We start from the raw sequence: 20,623 nt of genomic DNA, 5'->3' as shown, positions 1-20,623 counted from the left end.
AAAAAGAACACTTATGTGAGAATGTTGTTTGTAGACTACAGCTCAGCATTCAACACCATAGTGCCCTCCAAGCTAGATGAGAAACTCCGGGCTCTGGGCTTAAACAGCTCGCTGTGCAGCTGGATCCTGGACTTCATGTCAAGCAGACGCCAGGTGGTTAGAATAGGCAGCAACATCTCCTCATCACTGATCCTCAACACTGGAGCCCCACAGGGCTGTGTTCTCAGCCCACTACTGTATTCCTTGTACACACATGACTGTGTGGCAACACATAGCTCCGGTGCCATCATTAAGTTTGCTGATGACACGACGGTGGTAGGTCTGATCACTGACAATGATGAAACAGCCTACAGAGAGGAGGTGCACACTCTGACACACTGGTGTCAGGAGCACAACCTCTCCCTCAACGTCAGTAAGACAAAGGAGCTTGTGGTGGACTTCAGAAGAAAGGACAGAGAACACAGTCCCATCACCATCAATGGAGCACCAGTAGAGAGAGTCAGCAGCTTCAAGTTCCTGGGTGTCCACATCACTGAGGAACTCACATGGTCCGTCCACACTGAAGTCGTTGTGAAGAAGGCTCATCAGCGCCTCTTCTTCCTGAGACGGCTGAGGAAGTTTGGAATGAACCGCCACATCCTCACACGGTTCTACACCTGCACTGTGGAGAGCATCCTGACTGGCTGTATCTCTGCCTGGTACGGCAATAGCACCGCCCACAACCGCAAAGCACTGCAAAGGGTGGTGCGAACTGCCAAACACATCATCGGAGGTGAGCTTCCCTCCCTCCAGGAAATATATACAAGGCGGTGTGTGAAAAAAGCTCGGAATGAGGTTTTAATGAGTTAGATTCTATTATTTAATTTAAATATGAATTAATAACTAAATAAATAATTATTAATTATTTCTGATAGTAACACTGATCTAAACAGCCAGTAGCACCTACAGCGGTGAAGACTCCATAATTACATTATCCTCCGATTTGTCCCGGGTTTCTGTGATAGATTCATAGTTTCTGGGCAATGGAGGAGTCAGGAGGCAGCGAACAAATAACGTTAGTATTTATTTACTCTTTTTATGACACAAAAACTTTAACATAAAAGGGCTTTCAGTATCCAAACATAAACAGAAGGGTCTTTTCATTTTTCTTTTACAACACGAGGTAAACACAGGCTTTATTGTGTGGCAAACATGCAGACACCACTCTCCTCTGCCACTCTTTCTGCCTCTCTGACGCATTTGTGCGCTTTTCAGGTCTCCCTCTGCCATCACTGTAACAAGAAACAGGTGTTTGAGATAATGAAACCCAGGTGAGGAGCCTCACCGCTCTCTCTCTCTCCCACAGACAGACACACGACCACGCCCCCATCCTCACAATATGATTATGGTATCGTGACACCCCTAATGTAGAATAATATCGGGCTTTGATGGACTTTCTGACAGTGTATCTGAACATGGCAATCCCCAGACACAGTAAACTGTTCTCTCTATATTATGATATTTTTTGATGAGGACTCTGTATGCGAGGATGATCTAAAGCAGTGATTTAAAACAGACATAATGTTTTTTTATTGTTATATACATGTCTCTATAGCTATCAGTTGTGGCCGGTAAATTGCTTAATGCCTTTAAATATGCCACTGCACTGATACGATGTGAAAAAGGAAATATGTGGCACCCCAGTATGAGGAATTTATGAGTTTTGTCAGGATTCATTATGGCCATAGCCTCAAGGCAAAACAAAGGGAATTCAACTGTCTTGGCTCTCTGTTCCTCCTGTGGTTCCCCGAAGAGTTCAATGGCACACAGCGGTCACCTGCACACACAAACACACATACACAGTCTCCCCAGTGGATAGAATTTGCAGTTCAGTGCTCTTATGTGCTACAGGGATCAGACTGAGCTGTGACCAGCCTGCACTACAGGGAGGCTTCAATCATTCAATATACCATCCATCCCTCACATTTCCTTGTTTTGTATGATTTATGTTAGGCCTAGAAAGACAGTTGGATTCACTGAGAAAATCCTCAGTCTTAATGGACACTTCACTTGAAGAGATATCAGAATGTCCTTGAGTGGATAAAGATGTAAATAAGAAAAAAAAAAGAGGTTTTATTTGTTAACATTAGTTAATACATTAGGAATCATGAACTAACAGTAAACAACATTTTGCAACGTTTATTAATCTTGGTTATCAAAATGCTATTGTTCATGTTGGTTTATAATGCATTGTCTGATGATGGCATGTACAACTTTTAATGTTAAAAAAAAAATAAAAAATACTATTAGTAAACTGTATTGCGTTAACTAATGTCAATGAATACAAACAGCTAGCAGAGACTGGACAATAGAATCCAAAGCAAGCTTTTAAAACTCTTGGAAACTGAACTTTAATGACTTAAAATGAAGCCTGGGAATGCATAAAAAGAGTCACACTGCAGTGTCACATTCAACAGTTTGGACAGGTGTTACCCAATGCTTGTTATCATGCTGTTATACAATATCTCGCTGCAGAATTTGCTACCTTTAAGAATGGTAGAGTTGGCAGCCCACCATGAATAATGATATCAAAATTTAATTTGATGTGTGGAATTCAATCGTTAGAAAGAAAACTAGCTGGGAGATTAAAATTAGGGTCTAAATGCTATCTGTGGCTGCTATAGAATGAGGATTGACATGATGTACAGAACAAAATATGCAAATAGATTGTGCAATTAGATGTCATTCTGACTGTTTTGCTACTGGTACTGCTATGGCAATACAGACAGGGCAGATAATGCACTACAGTGTTCCAATCTCTGGCACTTTTCTGCTGTAATTTATTCCTTAGTATTTTAGTTTTTCTCTCAAATGCTAGCATACAAGTAGCTATATACAGATATTGTCCTTAAAAATTACATTATGTTCAAACATAGAAGATTTAAACAGAGAAGTCTAGACTTTTGGTCTCTCAGCTCTGCAATGAACAGGGCTATTGATATGGATAGGTTCAGCTTTGGGTCTCTTTGGCATTCCAGTGAAGAAATATTGAATGTGTATTTGTTAATGTCATTAATGTTTCAGACAATTCATAATTTTTGATTTAGTGACTGCTGAGTAAAAAGAAACATTGAAGAAAAGAAAAAAGAAAAAGAGAGAGAGAGAGAGAGAGAGAGAGAGAGAGAGAGAGAGAGAGTGAGAGAGCGAGACAGAGGGAGAGAGAATGTTTTGTTGCTACCTTGAGCTTACACTAATTAAATATTTGGTAATTCAGGAAAAACTGGATGTGGAACATTTGGCATCCTTTGGAAAAATAATTAAAATCACTGAAACAACGAGTAAAGTTTTGGAACCTTTAACATTTTTTTTTTTTTTTCCAATCTTTCAACAAACATTACTGTGACAATTCCATTATACACTGTAAAAATCTATGGTTTTATAGCAGCTATGGTTGCCAGAAATTTACTGTAAAAAATATGGTGACCAAAACAGGCTATACTAGATGTGATTTTCATGTCTGTATATTTTACGGTTCACTCTTGTTTAAATTATTAAATAATATAAACTTGATTAACTATCCTTCTGGAACTATAAAAGTCTGCTTTTCACTTTGAAATGAATTTTTTTATAATAGTAGTAATAATATGGTAATTATATGGTAAAATCATACTTTTTACATCTAAATTTGTCCTGTTGTTTTTTTAATTGTATTTTCTTACCATATATGTTAAAGTAATTACACGTTACCCGATTAACTTTTTTTTTTTTTTTTTTTTTTTTTTTTACTGTAGCATTTTTACATTCTTTTATGTTTAAAATTACGGACATATTTGTAGAGAAATGGTATCATTTGTAAATACCATGGTAATTTGATATATACCATGGCTCTGAATGATTATCATATTCTAATATTATGCTATTTGCATGCCATTCCAAGGTATTTCAAGGAATATCTAGAGAACCATGGTAATAAATGTGTAGTTACATTGTAATTACACATTAACTTTGTAAGAAGCCTTAGGGGTTCCACTTAACATTACAATGTCCACGTTAGAGTTTAATTACATTAATAAGTAGACCTACTAAGTAATTCTAATAAACAACATGAACTTGATATGTAATTCTTTTGAGGTATTACACATAGTTTTTCGTATGGCTAATTTAATTAATTATAGTAACATGTAACATGGACACTGTAATGTTCAGTGTAACCAAACTGTAGAAAAGACAAGTAGAATAAAGTTAGACCAAGGGTCAGCTCCACCAAAGGATGTTTAAAACTAGATGGTTGTGAGTTCATTTGCATTTAGTTAACTTAAGATGACTGACGGGTTAATGCAGTAAAATGCAACGGAAATGACTGCACTCATAAATTACTTTGTAATACTCATACACAGATGGATGGGTATTTGGTGTGATTTTTGGGTGGGCCGCCGTTTTTGCTTGTTGTCATTTTTAAGTTTTTGTGTCGGTGTACTGTGTCTTTGTATTTAAACTTGATATACTGTATATGTAAATGCATTGAAATATATTGGTGAGGTTCCATTGAAAGAGGTTTAAAGTCAATCTTTGGGGTTGTTTTGAGACTGCGCTCCCTCGCTCATGAACACAGGGGGCGCTATTTGTATGTAAAACCTCATTCAGCATGCACCAACCGTACTGCCTAGTTTATTCATTTTGTTAAAACTCTGGCAAAAATGAAATCTGTTTGATAATTTTACTCAATCCACCTCTTCAAAACTATTTGTTTTAGGGACCAAAAGTAGCCTATTCTTTCACCTGTCAACAATAAGATGGTTAAATGCTGTGATAAATTCTTCATACGCGATACTGCAACATTTGAATATAAGTTATAAATGTAAAGAATTCAGCTGAATCAAACGGGCACTTTTTGTAATTGTCAGAGGACAGTGTTTGCTTAAGAACTGCATACTTTGTGTGTCTGCGCGCGCGCGCGTGTGTGTATTTACTCCCTCCCTCCTCCTCATCTCATTATCCTGTGAGAGTCTCTAGGTGATTTAGCGCCGTCAGACAGAAGCAGGTGTTCAACATGGCGATCTCGGGACTTGGATCTCACTCTATTTCACTCTTTTTCTACATGATTTTAGCAACGTGTCTGCATAAAGGTAAGACAAGCGGAATATATACGAATGCTTATTTGTATTGTCTAAGCGAGTCAGAGCGGTAGGTAAACAACATGTAATAGGCTACTTGTGCGTGTCACTGATGCTGCGCATATAGTCATTACTCTCGCAGCTCAGTGCGTGTAGAAGTGTGTCTCACATAGTTAATGTTTCGCACTCTGCATGGAAAACGCTTGATTTGAGGAGTTCTTTGCCACGTATGAATATTCAGAATGTGTCTGCCCCTTTAGCTGGAGAAAAGTACTGTCCAGATGCTGAAGAGTAACCTAGTGGTGCTGATGTGAGGAAACAAGTCCGTTTCACACAGGCAGAAGTCAATACGAAATGCTGGCTATTTGAAAATGAATCAAATGCGCTTTAAATTCTGTTATGGGGTTTAAATGAATATACAACGTTCCAAGTGCTCTTTAGAACAATGCATTTTTCAAAATGCACATTTTTTAGAATGTCTAGAGAAAAAATATTTTTTAAGTGTCGAATGCACGGATTGCAGAATAAGGGGCAGTTCAGACCGAACGCGTTCTAAAAAAGCTAGACGCAGCGCAACGCAAGTAACAGAACGCTGTTGCCTCGAGACACGCTTTTAAAAGCTGAAGTTACTTTTAACCTGACTCAAAACAGCTGGATGGTTAAAGACGTCCGTCTAGCGCAACGTAAATAGAGCACAGCCGGACATGTAGACGTTTACGGTGTGAACGGCCCTTAACGGTACTCACAATACTTTAAAAGTGACCGCGGCATTGCGCGCACTTTATATTTCTGTAAACATAACAGCCCTCGTCCGTTCTCTCTGCTTTCTTTATGAATACATATGTTTTACCGATTGGTCTACTATGGCGTTGGGATTCGTAAAGAGATCCTTGACTGTTCTTCTGCTTGATTTGATTGTTTTCCTGCCGTACGCAACGCTCATCCGTCATCCGTTATACTGAGCATGTTGGAGATTTGCGCCTTGCGCATTCCATCCATCAACAGGTTTTCTGCAAGTTGTTGGCTCTGTAGATGTTCTGCAAATGAGATCTCAGTGTTCTGTCATAAATTCTGAGCTATTTTTATATTCCAGATTTACAGCAATAATTAAACATAGACTTGTTTGCGCATTCTCCAGTGTCAAATAATGCACCAAAGGTAATCAGTGCTTAAAAGACCTTTGTAAGTGTCAACGTTAATGTAACAGTGCACATCATACATGTGTCCCCTAATAGAAGCACAGTTGCTGGGTGCACACGTTAGTTTGGTGACTAGAGAGAGATCTGGGTGCTTTATACTGCCTTTGCATCCATTTTCTACATTGCATACAATGCTTTTGTCTAAGGCAGGAAGTATAGGTTTTCTTAAAGAGATTTCAAACCCACTTTCTTTCCTATAAGTGCTCTTAAATCCATATATAACAACCTAGAATATTATTTGTGAAATGAAAGGGAACATTATTTTTTGGGGTCCATGCACGAGATTGCCTTTTATGTGTCCTGCTGAGATTTTACAGCTATAACGCCATCCTATACATAAATATGCATGCATATACAGTACATATATTGCATTCACAAACACATACATAAATACTAGACAGCAACTTATCATCATGGATGAACTGCAGTTAACGGCATGAGCCTGCCTGTAACTTGGCTTGATAGAGGGAATATATATATTCTCTTAAAACAAGAAACAATAATTCTGATACGGGACAATTCTCACAGGCAAACAATACTTTCCTAATGAGATGGGATATTTATGTAAATTGCCTCATGTCAAGGGTAATTTTCAGTCTGCATGACTCACAGGTAGAGTTCCCATCAGTGTGAGGGAGCAATGGAGTTGTAAATATTAGAAACACACTGCAGCTTTTGCATAATTCACTATGCCCCATGATGAATGTTATGGAAGATGAATGTTCTGACACTCCCTACAACAATCAGCACTAATTTAAAAACCTCTAAAATAGTGAGAAACCCTCAGAAACATACCCACAAAGAAAAGACTAGCGAAAAAATGGGTCACATGCGCTCAAATGTGGCAGGAATTTCCATTTGAATTTTCTTTCTGCACATGTGTTGTTTATTTGTTTCCTCAAGATTTCCTGAATTCCAACTAACTGTTGATTGGGAGTTTATTAAAATGTTGCACCATTGGTGCAGTCACTTTTCTAGATAATTTGTTGGAACAATTTTCATTTTCCATATAAAGCAACTGAATTTATAGCTCATTAGATTTACATTATCCCTCCTTAATAAGCCTTGTGCTGATTGCTAAATAATGTACAGCACTACATTATGGTCATGCCAGATGGTAAAGTTGCCGAGATGGAAATGTGTGGAAAACTTTCTTTAGAAGTGAGAAGATAATGATGTGTTGTGAGAAAATTATGTTGCCCTGCACAGTTATAGTATTTTATTTGCTGTGTTATTAATGCACTTGAATCAGAATCACTACATCTCGCATTAAAGGAGTCTTTTCAAGCTGAAGTTCAAAGCAGGCTATAAAGTTACATAATTTTGACAACTCAACAATTCTGCTCCATTTTGTGTTTGTGTATTTCACCAAATAGTCGGATCATATTTTAATATGAGACTGCAATCTGTTATTCATCTCTATTGGGGGTTATTACATATTACTCATCCACTTACGTAACTTCACAACAGAACCCTCTCTAGTGAGTCAACACACAAGGACAGGGGAAGTTTTTAAGCACTACAAAGACCCCTCCTGTCTTACTTTTCTGGTTATACCTCTTTATTACTAAATGTCAGAGCTGAAGTACCCTCTTGTTGGTACTAGACCATAAACAAAATGATGCTTCAAGCCAATAGACTATCGCTGCTGCAAGACGGAGACTAGTTTAGTGCTATGCAGCATCACACAGTCAATTAGTGGTAACAGATTGAAAGAAGCCCCAGTGGAGAGAGAATGCTTCATTCATGACACTGGTGGAGTAATGAGAGTGGAATATGATGAGGGGAGGGGGTTCCTGTCTTCTGTGATAAATAGTGTCATTGTTCTCATTCTTCCCTGTCTTTCATGGACCAAGCTCGTTGTCTGTCCTAGTTGGCAGGATTGTTTAGGCACTGACCATGAACAAATCAAATAATGTTGTTTTTCAGGGCACAAAGTGCACGGTCTGCTTGGTTTAACAGCCGCTGAAGTACTACAGAGAGCTACATAGCATCAGTCGATCGGGCTAAACTGTTCTTGTCTTCTTGTCATTATGGGAGATATTTTGAATGATGCCACCTTTAAAATATTAGTGTTCAGTGTTAGGTAACATTACTTTTACAAATAAGCTATGCATTGCATACAAGAGACATTACAGGTCATGCTAGCTACTGTACAGCACTCATGTCAAAACAACGTAGTAAACAAATAGATATTTAGAAAGTAGGTCTTCACATCATATTTATAAAGAATCAATAACATGAATATGCATGATTTGTTTTTCCATCAATATGGCAGCCAATATGAATAATGAAGAATAACCACTTTCTTACCTAAAGCAGCAAAGTCCAACACTTGAACCTGCATAATATATGTCATCATGTGCTGTGCCCATCGACAATGTCAGAGTCAACTCAAGATGTTTTTCAAAAGTCAAGATACAATTCAGTGGGGAATGCCAGCCTAACATGTTCAAAGAATTTGTCTGATAATAAAATAATATTTTTCACTTAAGTCATCACAGTGCATGCTTGTTTTGAGTTGATCCACGGTGCGTACAGACGGCACAACTTCAAAGGGACATGTTGATACAACTTGAATGGAATCGTTTTTAATGCTACCAAAATGTCATAAAAAAGGGGTTGTTTCATGAATCAAACTACTTGTTTATTATAAAACAAAAATGTAGAATATTTTTAGAAACTAAGACATTTTCTCTGCATACACAATAGATGTGGAACGTTGCTCGGAGTCACTGATCCAGAGTCTTTTCTCATCCCATTCTCCCAGTTACGGGGAGCTGTAACACGGAGCAGTTTGGCTGCATAAGTCAGATAATTGAGCGGGTATTTCACCCTGTATATCATGTCATGTTCAGTGGAAGACTAGTCTTATAATCCCTCTGCCAAAACATGTTTACTGATTTTTGAATGCAGCGTTTTAACACATGAATCAATCGCATTTCACTCAACCGAATGTTGACCTCATATTACGCTAAAACACGAAATGTGCATGCGTGTTAGCGGGTTGATTGACAGGCGATGTCTGTATCTAAAAGGTGATTGGCTCTTTGGCCTGCAAGGCGGGACTTTCTACATCTATTGACTGTTGGGTGCAAGAGCTTTTTGGTTGGGCGTTCCAGTTTCTCCCATTCATTTAAACAGAAGTGACTCATCTCTGCTAAATAGTCTCTGGCCTCACACTCTATAGAACTAAAATGCCAATCATGCACTACGTCTCCTCCCTGACGTTTGCACACTTTTACTCCTGATTTCTCGCAATAAAGGGAGAGGTGTACAAAAGCAATGCGTTACTTTATTTAAAAATTCCGATATTATGGTCTAATATAAAAAATATTGCATTACTTTACTCGTTACTCAAAAAAGCAATCTGATTACGTAACGCGTTACTTTTATCGCATTACCCCCAACACTGTTAGTGTTTAGTTTTCAATTGCTTTCTACATGTTTTATACAAATATTGTTAAAAGTTTACACTAAATTCATAATTCTCAATATTCTCAATAAGACTCAAACTCATTTGACTTTCTTCTACGGAACTTAAACAAAGATATTTTGAAGGATGTATAAGGGGTTTGTAACATAAAGGACAGGCAGCATAAAAAGTAATCCATAGGTCTCGAGTGGTTCAATCCATGTCTTCTAAAATGATACAATTGCTTTGGGTAAGAAACAGACCAAAATGTAAGTCTTTATTCACTTTAAATCTTGACATCCGGCTCGATTGGAACACAAAGCAGGCTTCAAGATGGTGAGTCTTTGATTCTTTCAAGTGCGTGGATGAATGAGCTTTTCTCGTGAATGCACCAAATAGACCGTGAATGTCAAGATTTATAGTGTATAAGAACTTACATTTTTGTCTGTTTCTCACCCAAAGTGATCGTTTTGCCTCAGAAGTCATGGATTAGACCACTCGAGTCGTATGCATTACTTTTATGCTGCCTTTATTTCCTATTTTGAGCTTGAAAGTTTTGGACCCCATTGACTTACATTGTGTCAAAATATCTTTGTGTTTCAGAAGAAAGAAAGTTTGAGACTGCATGAGGGTGAGTATAAGTAAAACATTTCAACCTGAAATCAAAATGGACCTTATTTACTTTCTTAATACATGTTCCTGGTCATATTGTAAACAATTAATTAATGCACATTATTTCAAAGGAAGAAAATGTAATATTTCATCTAAATGTAATGAAAAGAACGACTTTCCTTTCAACTGATGTCACCAAGCCCATTTGATTTCCAACCCCTTCCCTCCAACCATCTGTCACTTGTAAAGCATTTTTCATGATCCAGTCAATTCCCAATGGATAAAATCAAGTGTCGCCCTACATTTTGTCTTGTTATCCTGTTTCACTCAGAAATATCACATTATGGAAATAAAATGGGTTGCAAATGCTGTTTTATTTTTACTTTAAATAATAACTGAGTGCAAATCAATTGTATTCTATCCTTTAAAATCCAGGCATATAGTTTATGACTCATGTCTATACTGCATTGATAGCTATGTTTAGAATCTGTTTACCAAGTATGTGCTTGCAATATAATTTTTTTTTTTTTTTTGATACGTGTGTTATGATGACCTAGTTCATCTCACCATGCTTTGAGAGTTGTTGTGAAAAATGTTCAGAAACATATGAATGGTGACATGCCCCCAAAGCTCAGTGAGATGTGACCCACTTACAAACAGAGCCATTGATAGAACCTATAAGGTCCCAGCGTGTTCTCCAGAGACCCCTATGTTTACTCAGTCTTTGTTTTTGTTTTGGTCTCCCAAGCGCTAAAGAGAATATAGCTCCTCCTTTTCCCCTTAACCAAAAATTGATTGCAGTCCCAGTGTTTTAAAATATTTAAAGCAGAGAAGTGCGTGCTAGTTAGAAACCACAATGACATTGTGAATGCAGTCTCGACTGCACATCGCATCACCATCGATCAGTTGAGACGTAGAGTGGGACTCCGGCTGTCTGAGTAAGAGAGAGTGACCAATCAATAGAACGTACAGATGGTGGCTCAGAGGGGAGGTGCTATTCAATAGAGCTGCTAAATACTTAAGAATGTCAGGACGCTGGATACTCTCAGTGGTTAATCTCATCACCTCAATCAAAACAAGGACCTGGGACTGGAACATCTATCTGCACAGTCTAGCTTCTAGCTAAATGAAGAGTTCAGGAATTGGACGGTTCGTCTCACATCCATAGCCCCTGCTGGTAAATGCTGTAACTACACCATTATGATGGTAAAAACCACATGTTCGCACAGGAAATCGACGCGTTGCTTCCAAATGTTTCTGTACCATGAAATTAGCCTCATACTGCCTGTTTACTGACAAGTACCATTTTCTGTAAGGCATTTTAGCATCATTTCAATCGTAGTCTCTTTTCCCTGTTAACGCTACTGGTAGTCCGTTACCTGAGCAACCTCAGACACATGGGTTCTGGTTACGGCCCTCTGAAATGTTCTGACCGCCCCGCGGAACCATGCTTGTCAGGCCCGCACTGGAAGCACCAGATTGTTTTGGTAGCTTATTATGCCTGTAAGACTGATTATAGTGTGAGCCAATAGCATTCAAGTGCAGGCTGTGAAGGAGCATATCATTTGTTTCACTAAACTTCACTGAAGTTCGAGTCAGTCATTTGAGTCTGAATGAGATGAGACGTCTGAATGTACTGGTACACTTACGCTAACAAAATGCATGACTCAGTCATCTCATTCATGAACAAGAGGATCTGCTGACTGGCTGAACGAAAGGAGAAGGCATGTCGTTTGTTCAATTCGACAATCTCGTTCAACAAGAAAATGGGCCGGATGAATTAAGAATATAATGATGTGATAAACAACTTATTACCATGACATACAGACTTTACTGAAACTCATTATTCTTTTTTAGGCTAGTATTGTCTTTTTTTGTATGGTTTGATAAAAAATCATGCTCAGCAGTTGCACACTATGATAGATTTGCTTTGTTGTAATTTGTGGGGAAACACTTATGATGCTTAAACACTGCAGTTCTGAAGACTCATAAATGATCATTAGACTTGTTACAGTCGTGAATAGCTGTGCAGTTATCTTGTACAAAGGATAAAAGATGGCCATTTGGCGTCACCTATAGGTGCAAAAGCGTAATTTGCAGAAATGGTCTATGAACTAATCTGAACAAATCTTTTTGGTGAACAAATTCAAATGACTCGAATCATTGAGATAAATCAAAATAACCACCACTACTGGATAGACCAATTACAAGTTCTTTAAGCCAATGGATGGATCCACTGATGTCAGATAAAGTAGGCCAAATTGAACATTTCACACAGAAGGTTTTTTCTCGTTAGCCTACAATATAAAAAAAAATATAATGAAAGTTCTGTTGAAATGATCGGACCTTTTTTCCCCCCCTTCATGTCTTGACATGCACGTGAACAGAGAAAACATATATGCAATGACTTGTAGGCCTATTCTAAAGCAAGTTGCTAAGAAATGTATACTAACTATAAAGTTACCAGTATTCAAATCATGTTATGTGAATGGATTTTAATTAAAAAATTAATCCATGTAATCAAATTTTTTTTTTACTCCACTGATAGTTAGGTTTAGGGTTGGGGTTTGGGTTAGGGAGTAGGGTTAATATAATATGCATTTACGTTGACTGCCACTCTGCGGACATTTCACCCGGAAGCTGGAGCTTACATATGCCCATGCGTTCAACAACACTTTCAGCTTTTCCCACTGGGGGGCAATGATTATAATTTTAGTAGACTGATTTCAGCAGCACAACTTTCGACATACTATCGCTGAATTCCCAAATGAGGGCCATTCAAAAGGAACCGTGTTTCCTGCTGCCATTGATGAGTCATCAGTCATATGACTTCCTGGAAATGAGCGCCCAAGAGTAAATATGGCAGCCTTCATGTTGCATACTAGGTTTATTAGGCCTACTTTTCTACCAAGTGACAGATAAATGTGCACAAAAATATCACAGAGCAGGGCTTTTTTAGTTCTATATATCATATAGAGTTTATCTCCAACCCTAATCAAACACACCTGTACCAGTAATAAAGGTTCTCAGGATGACTTGAAAATTACAGAGCAACTAAACTCTGAAGGATAGAGACCCTCTAGGAACAGAATTGAATAACTATAGATAAGCTATAGATTAAATGCATAGTATGCATAAAAAAATAAAGAGATAGCAGAAGTTTTTTTATCCTATACCTTTTAAAATGTTTTAAGCCTAATTATTTTTGTTATCCAAACTATACACGATTTTTTGGTTAATTGCATACTATTATTCACATTTAGCATTGGTTATTTAACACAACAGACCTGCAACCCACCAGTTGAGAACCACTGCTATAGAATAAACTGCTTTGATTTGCAAGTTCTATAGCTATTTAAATTAATGTTTTTTGAGTACATTGTTAAATGTAAATTAAAATTATCATTTGAGGTGTTATCATGGCAGTTATGCTGAGATCAAGCATTGTGTTGCTACTGTATATTGACAGATTAAATTTCATTTTGTTGTTGTTATCTGATAAGATCTGTATAACATTATAACTTCTGAAAAATTATATGGTACTGTTTAATTGCCGACCTGGTACTTCCACTGATTCCCAAGCCACAAGCACATTTTTTACCAACATGTCTCAACGGTGCATAAAAACAAAGATTGTAAAATGTTTAACTCAACTCAGTAGCTTTGTGCTTTCTTTATCCAGTTGAGAAATGCTATCTTGATTACTGTTTTACAATAGGACTTTAATTTATCATTTGTCACTGTTGAATCAGGAAAATGCACCCTGAGCAATCATATTAATTCAGTAGAATCAGCCATCTATTGATCGCTAGTCCAGTATGAGAAGGGTGTCCATGTAATGAAGCCTCCTTTGTGGTTGATTGAGGAATGGCACTGTATCAGATGTGTCAGACTGAATCACCATAGGTCCTCAGAATAGCACGATGGAATTTTTTGCCAGTTGTATAGGCGTTTATTAAGCACGATGTGTTATTAATGTCATCTCACTGCATTAAGAGTAGAGCTGAAACCTTTCTCTTGCTGTAGCTATTAAAGCTTGTATTTTAGGTGAGAGCCTGTTTTATTCATTTAAACAGATGTTAACATGATGTGGCATGCCTCTGTAAATGTCTCTAAGAACGTGCACTTTTCACAGGGACAGGTTAATTCAATAGAAGCATTCTGATAATAGGCCCCACATTTCATGGAAGTAATATGGTTGTAATGTTTATTTTATTGAAGTCAGCATGGAAGCTTGTTCGCAACCCATTTTACTTCTGTAGTGTGACACATTTACGAGTTAAATTGGATTTCAACAAAAATAAGTAGGGCGGGACATGATAGCATTGTTTTGATGAAATTTTGATGAAAGATTACGAAGACAAATGGAAAAAAAAAAAATAATAATAACGTGCCATGCATTAAGAAAGTAAATAGGCTCAATTTTAATATCATGTTGACATTAAATTGTGATTCTGTCACTTTAATTAATCAGGTATACTTTCATATTTCTCCAGTCTGATGTGAACTTGTGATGGTTTCATGGTGTCAGATTAGGAAGATAAACATCATGGTAGTCCTCTACTGAGCCATCATGCTTTGGCTTGTAACAAATTGTGTCTCTGTTTCTATTTGAATTTCTTAGTAGTTTACTTGTCATCTACACAATAGGAATGTTATCTCTCACCTCTGCTCTTCAGCTGACAACTTTTTTCTCATGTGGAGCTTTGAGCACTGTGCACAATAGCTATTTAATTTTGGCTTAACAAGGCCATTGATTTGTGTAATACATTTGTGCAATACAAGGCCAGAAATGTGATACAGGGGAGTAGGTTTCCAGCAACATCATGACTTGAGTTAATTTGTTGTTTGGCTTTCGGTAGTAGGCCACTTATTTTTTAAAGTATGCACCCCAGGAAGAGTGCAAATTTAGGAACAGCTCAGATATGTGCATGAATCCATTTGGTAGAGGGTTGAATGAAATTGCATGTGAATGTTTAGGTTTTCTTATATCGCACTTACAAAAATGCATATTTAGTAAACAGCACATTTAAACCATATTGAGTTCTAATTTACTATAATTGCATGGCTATGAAGTAGTTTCAGGTTGGTTAAAGGGATTGTTCACCCAAAAAGTGTAGTTCTCTCATCATTTACTCACCGTCATGCCATCCCAGATGTGTATGACTTTCTTTCTTCTGCAAAACACAAACGAAGATTTTTAGAAAAATATCTCAGCTATGTTGGTCCATAGTGAATGGTGGATAGAACTTTGAAGCTCAAAAAAGCACATAAAGGCAGCATAAAAGTAATCCATATGACTCCAGTGGTTAAATCCATGTCTTCCGAAGCGGAATAGTAGGTGTGGGTGAGAAACAGAGCAATATTAAATTTCTTTTTTTTTTTTTTTTTACTATAAATTCTCCTCCCTGCCCAGTAGGTGGCGATATGCACGAAGAATGCGAATCGCCAAAAAGAAGAACCCTTAGGAGAAAAGGTAGCACTCAGCAGGGCTGTTTGAAAGTGTGCTGAAAAAGGATTGAAGAACACAGTCTATGTTGATGAGGAATTATTTTTAGTTTTGGGGGATATTTTTTTTTTTCTTTTGATTTCTTACTCCTCTTTCATTATGAATAAGTCATTATTTCTGAACCATGAAAGGAAACTAACTGTTACATTTTTTATTTGTCTACCTTCAAATACCCAAATGTATTTTAGGAAATCCTAGGATGTAAGGTCACAGAAGAAATTAGGCAAACATGCAAGGTGATCAGCAGGGACAAATGTAACATTGTGCAACTGTACATGCTTCATAAGAAACATGGTTGCCAAAGCCCCTTCTAGAGTTGTGTTAGCTTTTATTCAGTCAGAAAATGTACATTATTAAGCAAAACAAATCAATTAAGTATTCTTAAAATGTGAGATGTAGATTTGTGAAGTAGATTTATCAAAAATATGATTATAAATGAGTATTTTGGTTTGTGTGCATGTGTGTGCATGATACATGATGTCTAGTATCAGGGTGAGGAAAACTAAAAGAGTATTTCCAGCTGATGTGTTAGAAATTATACATATGCAAGAATTAGAAATATTCAAAAACAATCACAGAGTATAAAACGTGTCAGTATATTTCACTTAAGTCAGGCATAATGCCTTATTTAGCACATTACAACTGTCCTGGGGTAGTGTTATAACTGTACCTGATATGGGACAGTTGTAGCAAAAGCACTCCTTGTCTTCAAACAGTAATTGTAGAAAATAGGAACAATGTATGCAGGTTTTTGGCATTTATTTTGTTAGTAGTCAGATAAAGGTATCTCATGTGTAAAAATGGCATGCTTGTTCTGCTCTGTATTTGTGCAGTACAGCAAAAAGCAAAAAGTGTTACATCTGTACTCGGTTTATCCAACGACATAAAGCATTTTTTAGGTAATTTTTTTTTTCAGTGTCGCATAAGAGAACAAAGACAATAGCAAATCTGATAAAAATTACAATTTCTTTTATTCATAATTACTTTTGATATCAATGGAAAGCATGGCAATTTCAGCAGTTAGGCAAAGGTAGCATGCCTTTTCTAAGCAAGATTCCTTATCACTGGCACAAGGACGTGAAAAATACCTCATTAATGTGCGTTCAATTTTCAGTAATTTAAATAAAAAAATGCTTTTTACATTTGAAACACAGGTGCTCTAAGGAGTTGTTTTCTTGCAATACATTTTAATTGATCAGAATTAGAATTAAACTGATTTAAATTTGCACAGTTACATTATGAACTGTTGACACTGCTTAATGATTTGAAAATATTTGCTGAAGGCATACGGTGCTATGTTTACTACTGGGATATGAACAGAGATCCAACATGGAAACACCCTACAGATGATGTCTGAGATGAATAAAATGGCCAAAAAACATTAAAGTAATATAGAAACAAGAAAATCTTATGAGAGAGCAGCATGATGCATGCCCTGAGAGTGAGGGACAACATCTATCCATAAGGCATTTCATACATAAAACTAGATTTGTGCATTTTGTGGAGAAAATGTGAGTGTTGCATGCTCATGCAAATATTGCCACCATGATATTAGACTGTTCTGGGTAGTTGCTTACAGTAAAAAGCCCACCCTCAAGTCTCTATGATATTCTGGTCTCTAAAGATGGCTTGGGTCCCCCCTTTAATTTAAGTATATATATATATATATATATATATATATATAACTCAGCAAAAAAAGAAATGTCCCTTTTTCAGGACACTGTATTTTAAAGATAATTTTGTAAAAATCCAAATAACTTTACAGATCTTTATTGTAAAGGGTTTAAACAATGTTTTCCATGCTTGTTCAATGAATCATAAACAATTAATGAACATGCACCTGTGGAACGGTCATTAAGACACTAACAGCTTACAGACAGTAGGCAATTAAGGTCACAGTTATAAAAACTTAGGACACTAAAGAGACCTTTCTACTGACTCCCAGGGTCCCTGCTCATCTGCGTGAACGTGCCTTAGGCATGCTGCATGGAGGCATGAGGACTGCAGATGTGGCCAGGGCAATAAATTGCAATGTCCATACTGTGAGACGCCTAAGACAGCGCTACAGGGAGACAGGAAGGACAGCTGATCGTCCTCGCAGTGGCAGACCACGTGTAACAACACCTGCACAGGATCGGTACATCCGAATATCACACCTGTGGGACAGGTACAGGATGGCAACAACAACTGCCCGAGTTATACCAGGAACGCACAATCCCTCCATCAGTGCTCAGACTGTCCGCATTAGGCTGAGAGAGGCTGGACTGAGGGCTTGTAGGCCTGTTGACTTTTCTTTAGCTGAAATCGGTCTGTGCTTACCAAAATGCAAAACAGTGCCTCCAGTGGCCAAAACGATAAGTGTTGTTGGGCATATGGGCATGTTGAAGCTACAGTTGAAGTCAGAGAGTTTACATACACCTTATACCAAATATACACCAAATACATTTAAACTCAGTTTTTCACAATTCCTGACATTTAATCATAGAAAACATTCCCTGTCTTAGGTATGTTAGGATCACTACTTTATTTTAAGAATGTGAAATGTCAGAATAATAGTAGAGAGAATGATTTATTTCAGATTTTATTTCTTTCATCACATACCCAGTGGGTCAGAAGTTTAACTTTAAATTGTTGAACTTGGGTCAAACATTTTGATGCTTTGATTCCATAAGTTACTGGAATTTTGGCCCATTCCTCCGGACAGAACTGGTGTAACTGAGTCAGGTTTGTAGGCCTCCTTGCTCGCACATGCTTTTTCTATCAGATTGAGGTCAGGGCTTTGTGTACCTTGACTTTGTTGTCCTTAAACCATTTTTCCACAACTTTGGCGGTATGCTTGGGGTCATTGTCCATTTGGAAGACCCATTTGTGACCAAGCTTTAACTTCCTGGCTGATGTCTTGAGATGTTGCTTCAATATATCCACATAATTTTCCTTCCTCATGATGCCATCTATTTTGTGAAGTGCACCAGTCCCTCCTGCAGCAAAGCACCCCCACAACATGATGCTGCCACCCCATGCTTCACGGTTGGGATTGGGATTGTTTGTACAGATGAACGTGGTACCTTCAGGCATTTGGAAATTGATTCCCAGAATGAACCAGACTTGTAGAGGTCCAAAGTTTTTTATTTTAATTATTTTATTTTTTATTTTTTTTGAGGTCCTAGCTGATTTTTATTTTTTTATTTTCCCATGATGTCAAGCAAAGAGGCATTGTCTTTGAAGGTAGGCCTTAAAATACATCCACAGGTACACCTCCAATTCAGTACACCTCCTATCAGAAGCTAATTGGCTAATTGTCTAAAGGCTTGACATAATTTTCTGGAATTTTCAAAGCTGCTTAAAGGCACAGTTAACTTAGTGTATGTAAATTTTTGACCCACTGGAATTGTGATATAGTCAATTAAAAGTGAAACAATCTGTCTGTAAACAATTGTTGGAAAAATGACTCATGTCATGCACAAAGTAGATGTCCTAAACGACTTGCCAAAACTATAGTTTGCTAATATGAAATCTGTGGAGTGGTTAAAAAATTAGTTTTAATAACTTCAACCTAAGTGTATGTAAACTTCTGACTTCAACTGTACCTTTTTCGGGTGTAATATCCACAGAACGGAGCCAAAAGCTAGTTGTTTTCAGCTTTGCAGGCTTTTATACAGTGAAGAGGAATGCATACTTTATGAACTGTACCCCCAAACCCCAAAACTAAACCTAACCATCACTGGAGTAAAAATATAATATTAGAGGGGAAAATGCAACCTCCGAATCGCACTTATCACTGATTGATAAGAATGTGAATACATCCAGGTTGTAACGCAGTATATGAATATGGGTCTCCCACGTGGCTGACTCAACGCACTTCCGGTCACACCACACTGGAAGGTAAACACATTGCAGCCAATGCAAAAATGTCTGATAGGAGATGGTGCTTGTTGGTGAGTTGGAATAATGTGGCAGATCCTAGGGCACATGAACTCTCGGAAACAACATACCGGCTTCCCGTGTGATCATGTTGGTACATAGCACAAAAGGTGCGGGACAAGTTATATTCTTACAGTAGGTTTAATACTTAGGATAAGAGGTTTGTTCAAATCCCTAATTTTACGAATGAGCAATAAGAATAGTGATACGTGCCTAAGCAATCACCACAAATAAGCAACTACTAAGTATGTTGCACTGAGAATTCTGTGAATGATTCATGCCACATAAATTTTACATTGCAACAAGTGTGACGCAGATGCTGAAGAGCACTGACTGGCCTTTGTGAAACAATGGTTAATTCCTCCTGACAGGGAAGAGGTTATCTTAGCCTCAGTAATTGGTTTGCTGCCATGGAAGTTGGATTATTTGTAAAACCTCATTCAGCCCCTCACATTTTATCAGTCGTGTGGCACAGACAAAAAACTGTTGCGAAAAAAGGGCCACTTGCATAAGAGGAACGAGGGCATTCAAGGAGTTTTAAATAGAAAATAGAAATTTTGAGTTTTCACTTGACATTAAATGAAAATTCCTTGATATGTGAGCATGATAATAACTGTTATGAACTTGTTTACTTAGAACTGTGTTTATTTATTTTATTTGAGATGAAATATTATTGGAAAGTTCACATACTCCATCTAAAACTATTTTAAACAGCATTTGGCCATTGTTTATAATTACTGTATTATGCATGCAGCTTTTATAACCTCATTTGGCGAAATTAATTAATTCCTTTGTCGCACCACAGGACCACCAGGCAAAAAGTTATAACATAAGATATACAGGACACTTTTTGTTATACATTCCTACATTGTAA

General features: G+C 37.4%; 1 protein-coding gene across 3 annotated transcripts in view; it reads left to right on the top strand.

Annotated features, from left to right (window-relative positions):
• The first annotated feature begins 4,976 nt into the window (after positions 1 to 4,976).
• The window catches only part of LOC127430233 (cell adhesion molecule 1-like), a 334,868-nt gene continuing 319,221 nt past the window's right edge, over positions 4,977 to 20,623 (top strand). For 2 of the 3 annotated variants that reach the window (XM_051679870.1, XM_051679867.1), the window contains exon 1: positions 4,977 to 5,105. In XM_051679870.1, coding sequence (XP_051535830.1) covers positions 5,030 to 5,105 — 76 coding nt within the window. In that variant the 5' untranslated portion in view covers positions 4,977 to 5,029. The remainder of the gene's footprint in view (positions 5,106 to 20,623) is intronic. The other variant, XM_051679869.1, reaches the window with a different exon arrangement.

Source organism: Myxocyprinus asiaticus, chromosome 39, assembly GCF_019703515.2.
Source record: "Myxocyprinus asiaticus isolate MX2 ecotype Aquarium Trade chromosome 39, UBuf_Myxa_2, whole genome shotgun sequence".
NCBI classification, from domain to species: domain Eukaryota; kingdom Metazoa; phylum Chordata; class Actinopteri; order Cypriniformes; family Catostomidae; genus Myxocyprinus; species Myxocyprinus asiaticus.
This window is presented reverse-complemented; position numbering and strand designations above follow the sequence as displayed.